This window comes from Bison bison, unplaced genomic scaffold (assembly GCF_000754665.1).
Source record: "Bison bison bison isolate TAMUID 2011002044 unplaced genomic scaffold, Bison_UMD1.0 scf7180017864531, whole genome shotgun sequence".
NCBI lineage: Eukaryota > Metazoa > Chordata > Mammalia > Artiodactyla > Bovidae > Bison > Bison bison.
The window spans coordinates 7335906-7343304 of NW_011495081.1; the positions used below are offsets into that span (position 1 = coordinate 7335906).

The following is a 7399-nucleotide window of genomic DNA, read 5'->3' on the forward strand; positions in this document are numbered from 1 at the left end:
AGTTAACTGGCTGCTCCAACGCGGGCGCCCACTTCGCGGTGCGGTCGTCTGAGGCGGTCGTGTCCCGGCGGCTGCGGCCATGGCGACGGTGCGGGAGAAGGCGGCGGCGCTGAACCTGTCGGCTTTCCAGAGTCCGGTGCAGAGGCCTCCCGGTAGGTGCCGAGGACCCGGTCCGAAAACGGTGGGGGCCACGGGGCGGGTGGGGGACGCAGGCTGCGATTCTCGCCCGGGCGGCGACCCCGCCGCGTTACAGCCAGGTCTGCAGCGGCCTCCGCGAGCCCCCGCACTGCTGTGGCTCCTTGGACCCGCGCCCCCGCGGGTGGGCTGCAGCGCCGGAGGCTGCTGTCCTCTCAGCCAGCTTTCTCCTAAGTTCCCCAGACTTGAACTTCGCCGCGCGCGAGTCTGTGCGCCAGCTGCCTGCCGGGCATTCTCAGTAGGTCTCCAAACGGGCTCCACATCGTAACTGGTGACTGTCTGAGCCACACACCGTGCTTCCACGGTGTAGCCAGGGGCCGAAAGCCTTTCTTGCCGGCTTTGTTCCCCAGACTTCCTGGGAGGGCTGAGAAGTTTCTGTTAATGTAAGTTTAACTTCTACCGCCAGGAACTTGGCATAAAAAGCATTTATTAGTTACGCTTTCCGGATAAGGAGTATTAAAATGAACAGAAGTTTTTGATTTTCAGTGGTTGCTTGAGATTAGGGGAGACAAGTGATTTTTGCCAGCTTAATCATGTCTTAGAGGGCAGGTTACTTAGAATGTTAGTATGCTACATCTTGGTTTCTTTAAATGTCCAAACAATTGAACGGAATCGGATGATCAGTTAAAATTGCTGATATGTTAAAATTCCGATTCTAGTATACCCTACATCTTAGTAGATAGAGTTAAGGAGTCCAGATAACACTTGGCTTTCTTGTTTTCCTTTTAGAAAAGTTACACTCCGCCCCCGCCCCTCTCTGTAGCTGCTATGTAGGATGCTTATAGGATAAGCGTAAGTTCCCTTGTTATTAAGTCTTTCATTTGAACTTATGAGTCCTCCCTCAAGGTGACAGTGGTCAGTGGATCGACGTGGGTAAAACTGGGTACATCTCAGTGGCCCCACTTTTGTGTTTTACTTAGAATTAGAAATGCTTCTTTTAATTTTCAAAATGCTAATGGTAAATTGTGATAGACAACCACTTCTCATTTGTAGTTTGCTAAGAACTATCTTAATATCGATCTTACTCTCCAATTGAAAGGATTCAAATAAGCATCTGATGGGTACATTCAGAATTTCTCCAGTGTTTACAGTGTGAAGAGAAGGGGAATACTTCATCATTTAGGAGTATAACATCAGCAATACTGGAAACAGTCTTGAGAAATCTTTAGGCTTACTTTCTGAGTGAAATTCCCAAATTTTACGTGATTAAAAGCCTTGTCTTCTCTAACAGCCCAAATACCAATTCTGAGCTTTGGTTGTTAGTGAACAGGTTTTTACGATAAGGGAATATGTATTCAAAATTAAATAGATGACTCTCAGAGGAAAGAGTTGAAATGTTGGTTATCGAATTTGAACCCAAGGAGAGAACCACTATCTTCTGCACACCAGGTGCAGTGGGCAGAGAAGGGCCCACTGGCTTTTCTCATTTGTTTCGCTTGCTGCAGTTGGAACCCTGCCTGTTATCCTGTGTTAATCCCCCTTCCACTCTTCAGTAGCCTTGTCACAGTCCTGGTGAGCACGGTAATGGGAGCCTCTGGTTCTTGGTTCCTTGCCATTCTCTTTCTGTGTGCTCTGGCAAGCAGCTTTGGATCTGTTTCTCTACCTATTAATAATGCTTCCATAGTTTAAAGGGGCTGTAACAACCAGGGACCTGATTTATGTAGAAGAAATAAAGTCTGTATGCTAACTTCTAGTAAGTCCTTTGAAGATATTTGTCTTTTAATATAGACGAGCAAAAAAGTGGTATGTACCCTGTTATCCCTTTCTAACTGTAACCTAATTCTTTGAATTCACCTGATATCACTTTTCCAGGGAGCTCAAGTACTTCCCATATGCTGTCTCATTAATCTGTATGAATTAAAGCAAGGGCCAGTGCCTACTTTCGTTGCTAGTCTTCTAAACATATTTTAAAATTGTTCTTTATTTATTTTACATAGTTTGCCTGCAGCCTTCTTTTCAGAGGCAGTCAGTCTTGTGTGACATCTCTAATGCTGTGTCAGAGGAAGACAAAGTTTGGGCCAGCCAAAACCAATACACAGTAAAAAGTGCTGCAATATTGATATTGGTGTATAGGAAGTTTTCCCTACTCAGTCGCAGCTGCCTAGTTTAACACCCAAAGCCCAGCTCTCTACATTTATCTATTTTCATGAGATTTTGGTTAATGTCCAATAAATGTAGTTTTTTTCCTTTGTCTTAATTCTGTGAGTAATGTTTTAAAAGCTCTTTTGAAAAAAAGTAATTCTTAAATACAATTCTCCCAATCCTAAGTGATTTTGGATTTTATATACTTATCTTCTGATGAAGAGTTAAATCTTCTGGTATGAGTCACATTTGTCTTCTCATCTGCTGGTGATCTTTGATTGACTGCTGTTCAGAGCTTGACATCATCATCCAGGTGGTAGGAATGGGTAAAGGGTAAATGAAGGTGGGTTAGTTCATTCCCTTAGTTCAGAGAAAGGAAGAGGAAGAAAGAGACCCTCCTTTTTTTTCACTTTTTAAATAAATTTACAAATTTTTAGAATAGATCTAGATTTATAAAAAGTCATGAAGTTGGTGCATAGAGTTCCCATATACCCTTCACTCAGATTCCCTTATTATTGGCATGTTACATTAGGGCTTCCCTGGTAGCGCAGTGGTAAAGAATCCACCTGCCAATGCAGGAAGATGAAAGTTCAGCCCCTGGGTCAGGAAGAGCACCTGGAGGAGGAAATGGCAACCTACTCCAGGTATTCTTGCCTGGAGAATCCCATGGACAGAGGAGCCTGACGGGCTATACAGTCCATGGGTTGCGGAGAGTGGGACAGGACTGAGCGTGCACACTGACTATTAACATGCTGTTTTATTAGTATAGTCCATTTGTCACAGTTAGTGGACTGGTGTTGATATCCATACTTTTACTCAGCTTTTCTTAGTTTTGGCTGAATATCCTTTTTCTGTTCCAGGGTCCTATCTAGGATGTTATTATATATTACTGTGAATCCATGTCTCCTTTGGCATTTCTAGATTGAGACAGTTTCCTCTTTCATTTTTATACATCTGTTAATTGCTGGATATGTGCTAGCCACTTGACATATGTCTCAGATGACCCTCACAATAACTGCTGCTGCTGCTAAGTCACTTCAGTCGTGTCCGACTCTGTGTGACTCCATAGACGGCAGCCCACCAGGCTCCCCTGTCCCTGGGATTCTCCAGGCAAGAACACTAGAGTGGGTTGCCATTTCCTTAAGTAGAATTAGCTATGTTTTGCCCCAGAAAAGTTAGGCAGCTTGCCCGCTATTGCATTATTAGTAATGATGGAGCCAAGAATAGAACCCAGTTCTCTGGGTCTCTAAAACCCAAGCTGTTGTCTTTCTCTATTCACAGAACCCAGCATTAGGCCTGCTGCATTAATGCAACTTTTCATGTCTAAACAGTATTCACTTAACCGAGGGTTTCTGAGCTTCAGCGTTGTTGACATTTTCCTTGTTGTGGAGGCTGGCCTGTCACTGTGATGTTAAGCAGTGTCCCTGGCCCCTCTACCCACTAAACATCAGTAGCACCTCCCCCTCCTTGGCATATAGCAGCCAAAAATGGCTCCAGACATTGCCAAATGTCCGGGACAGGGGATAAAAATCACCCACTAGGAACCACTGTGTTAACCCTTCTTTAAAATATTTTAATAGTTGGCAATAATCTGCAACTAACAAGTACTGGATAATTTGAACCTTTGTGAACTATAAGGAAATTTGAAAGGAATGGACTTCCCTAGTGGCTCAGGAGATGTGGGTTCCGTCCCTGGGTCAGGAAGATTCCCTGGAGAAGGAAATGGCAACCCACTCCAGTATTCCTGCCTGAGAAATCCAATGGACAGAGGAGGGGGTCTCAAAAGCGTTGGATGTGACTCGGTGACTAAACAACAACAAGGCGCTGGCGCACTGTGTAAGTTTTGTGCAAAATATGCTGAACATAAGCTGTCTGAATTCTTGTGTGTGTGTTGGGGGAGAGGGGGCAGTTTAATGCTCAAAAATGAAAATAAAATCGTTACATACTAATTTTGAAGTAACATGTTTTAGTAACATTGTGTATATATTTACCTTACATTGGGATCCAGTATTGGGATCCAGTTTTATAATGTCTGTTGATCTTCTAAGGAGATCTATTAATCTATTTGAAATGATTATAGAATTGTTTTCACCCTTATATTGGTTCTCACAGCAGGGCCATAGTTAAAACTAACTACATAGAGCATGGCTGATACTCATTACCTGCTTGTAACATATGTGTAAATATAATTCCTTGACCTGTCTGCCTTATAACTTGATTTTTAGGGAATTATTACTATAATAACTTGATTATTTAGCATGCATTTTTTATAAGTAAAGATGATTATTAGTGATATTACAAATACATATCAATTCAGTATTAGAAGTGTAACTTTTTGTGGCTGATAAACTTTTTTGGGTAGATTTCAAATACATGAAAAGGATCGGTCTTTGCCTTTGAAAAATAGCTCTTGTTTTCAAGCAGATAACGATGAACCTGCTTGAAAACTGAATGTTAACTAGCCTAGACTTATGTAGTGCTCACAAGCATGTGTAGTATGTTCTAGACCTAGTTTCAAACAATTTCAGAGCCTCTTGATAGCTTCTCAGAGCTTTTTATCTGACGGGTCAAATTTGTTCCCGTGCTTCGCTTCTTATATTTTGTTTGATGTTAAGTGTCCATATCTAAATGGAAAGTGATGTGTTTTAGTCTCTAAAATCCTATAAATCAGTTTAGACTTGAAACATGCCATGAACATAGTGTTTAACTCTTGTATCAGTAAATGAAGGAGCCATGTTATAAAAGTTACATCTCTTACTCAGAGTTGTTGCAGCTGGTCTCTATAGACTTTGATCATTAGGTTATGATGTCTTTACAACATGCTTAACCAAATGGTAAACAAAGAAGCATCATTGTAGATGGTGTGAATTTTAAAAAAGTGTCCAGTTCATATGCAAGTGAAGTTTAAGGAAAAGCTGAAACTTAAATTCTGATTGCTAGACTTACATAAAGCATTCATTTTATACTTCCGGTCTCTTGAATCCTGTTTAGAGGTCTCAGTAATTCTTCTTACTGGGCCATGGTCAGTGATCCCAACGTTCATTTCAGCTCTTAGATGATGATAAATATGAAGTTTCAAACCAGTATGTGGGGGATTTGTGTTCAACTGGTGAAGTCAGCATTTAAAAAAACAGGTTATCCTAGTGTGGGTTTTGGCACATTTACTCATCAAGTCCAGGGTATATTATGTTTTAAAGTATCTGTATGAACTTGAGCTAGTTTGGGTCTGTGGGTGGTGATGCTTGAGGGGAAATATCCCAGGATGCAATGGTTGCAAATTAATGGTCAGTGAGAACAGAAAGGACCTGAAAGGATTGAATTGTATTATGCCTGGAGGACTCTGGAAACATTGGATGGCTCACAGGTGCCTACTACCCTGCTCTAACCTGTTCTTTAATCTTTTATACTGTGTTATCCAACCTGCAAGACTTCCTGATTTCCCATATTTAAACAGCAAGTTAATATGGGGAAATATATTCTGTATATCCTGTTTTCCCTGTAAAGATTAGCTATTTTCACGTCATTGAGGCTCTCACCCCCATCAGTTGTCTTATTGATCTCAAATTAATACGTGAGTCAGCTTTATCCCTGAGGATTTGTATGCTTCCTTATAGCTCAACTGTTGTTATATATGTTTCATCTTTAGTATTATTACTAGCCCAGAAGTCTGTTTAGTTGGTACTTAATAGGCAGTCTGAGCTCTGCAAGTTTAAACCTTGCTTATTTTCCTTTCCTGTGTACTGTGGATAGTATATCATAGAATTTATGATACCAATCTTTTTTTTAGGATTAATGACTACTGTTTCTAAATAGCTTGGTTAGGGACTTACAAATCTTAAAGTTGTTTGTTGTTTATTTCATCTCCTAGGCTCACTTAAAACTCTTTCAGTTAATCCAAGTCTTCAGTGAAAGGTTAATGCTAAAACTATCTGGTGACTTAATATATTTATATTTACATATTAGGAAATCCTAATGTATATTTAGTAGCATAAAATTGAAGGTAAGTTTAATTCACTGAGCCTCAATTTCTTAAAAATAGGACTATTTTTAACTATTTCAGAGAAGTTTATTAGGATTAAATGAGAGAAGGCAGAGCTTGTTATATTGTAAGTCCTCAGATTTTCAGTTCAGTTCAGTTCAGTCGCTCAGTTGTATCTGACTCTTTGCGACCCCATGAGTCATAGCACGCCAGGCTTCCCTGTCCATCACCAACTCCCAGAGTTCACTCAAACTCATGTCCATTGGGTTGGTGATGCCATCCAGCCATCTCATCCTCTGTCATCCCCTTCTTCTTCTGCCCCCAATCCCTCCCATTATCAGAGTCTTTTCCAATGAGTCAACTCTTGGCATGAGGTAGCCAAAGTATTGGAGTTTCAGCTTTAGCATCAGTCCTTCCAGTGAACACCCAGGACTGATCTCCTTTAGGATGGACTGGTTGGATCTCCTTGCAAGAGATCCAAGGGACTCTCAAGAGTCTTCTCCAACACCACAGTTCAAAAGCATCAATTCTTTGACGCTCAGCTTTCTTCACAGCCCAACTCTCACATCCATACATGACCACTGGAAAAACCATAGCCTTGACAAGATGGACCTTTGTTGGCAAAGTAATATCTCTGCTTTTCAATATACTATCTAGGCTGATCATAACTTTCCTTCCAAGGAGTAAGTGTCTTTTAATTTCATGGCTGCAGTCACCATCTTCAGTGATTTTGGAACCCAAAAAAATAAAATCTGCCACTGTTTCCACTGTTTCTCCATCTATTTGCCATGAAGTAATGGAAATTAAAAGATGCTTACTCCTTGGAAGGAAAGTTATGACCAACCTAGATAGCATATTGAAAAGCAGAGACATACTTTGCCAACAAAGGTCCGTCTATTCAAGGCTATGGTTTTTCTTGTGGTCATGTATAGATGTGAGAGTTGGACTGTGAAGAAGGCTGAGTGCTGAAGAATTGATGCTTTTGAACTGTGGTGTTGGAGAAGACTCTTGAGAGTCCCTTGGACTGCAAGGAGATCCAAACAGTCCATTCTGAAGGAGATCAGCCCTGGGATTTCTTTGGAAGGAATGATGCTAAAGCTGAAACTCCAGTACTTTGGCCACCTCATGTGAAGAGTTGACTCA

General features: G+C 41.3%; 1 protein-coding gene across 1 annotated transcript in view; it reads left to right on the forward strand.

Annotated features, from left to right (window-relative positions):
* Nucleotides 1-6: 6 nt before the first annotated feature.
* DEPDC7 (DEP domain containing 7) overlaps nucleotides 7-7399 on the forward strand; it is a 23276-nt gene continuing 15883 nt past the window's right edge. Inside the window, exon 1 of the mRNA XM_010831821.1 lies at nucleotides 7-152. Coding sequence (XP_010830123.1) covers nucleotides 80-152 — 73 coding nt within the window. The 5' untranslated portion in view covers nucleotides 7-79. The remainder of the gene's footprint in view (nucleotides 153-7399) is intronic.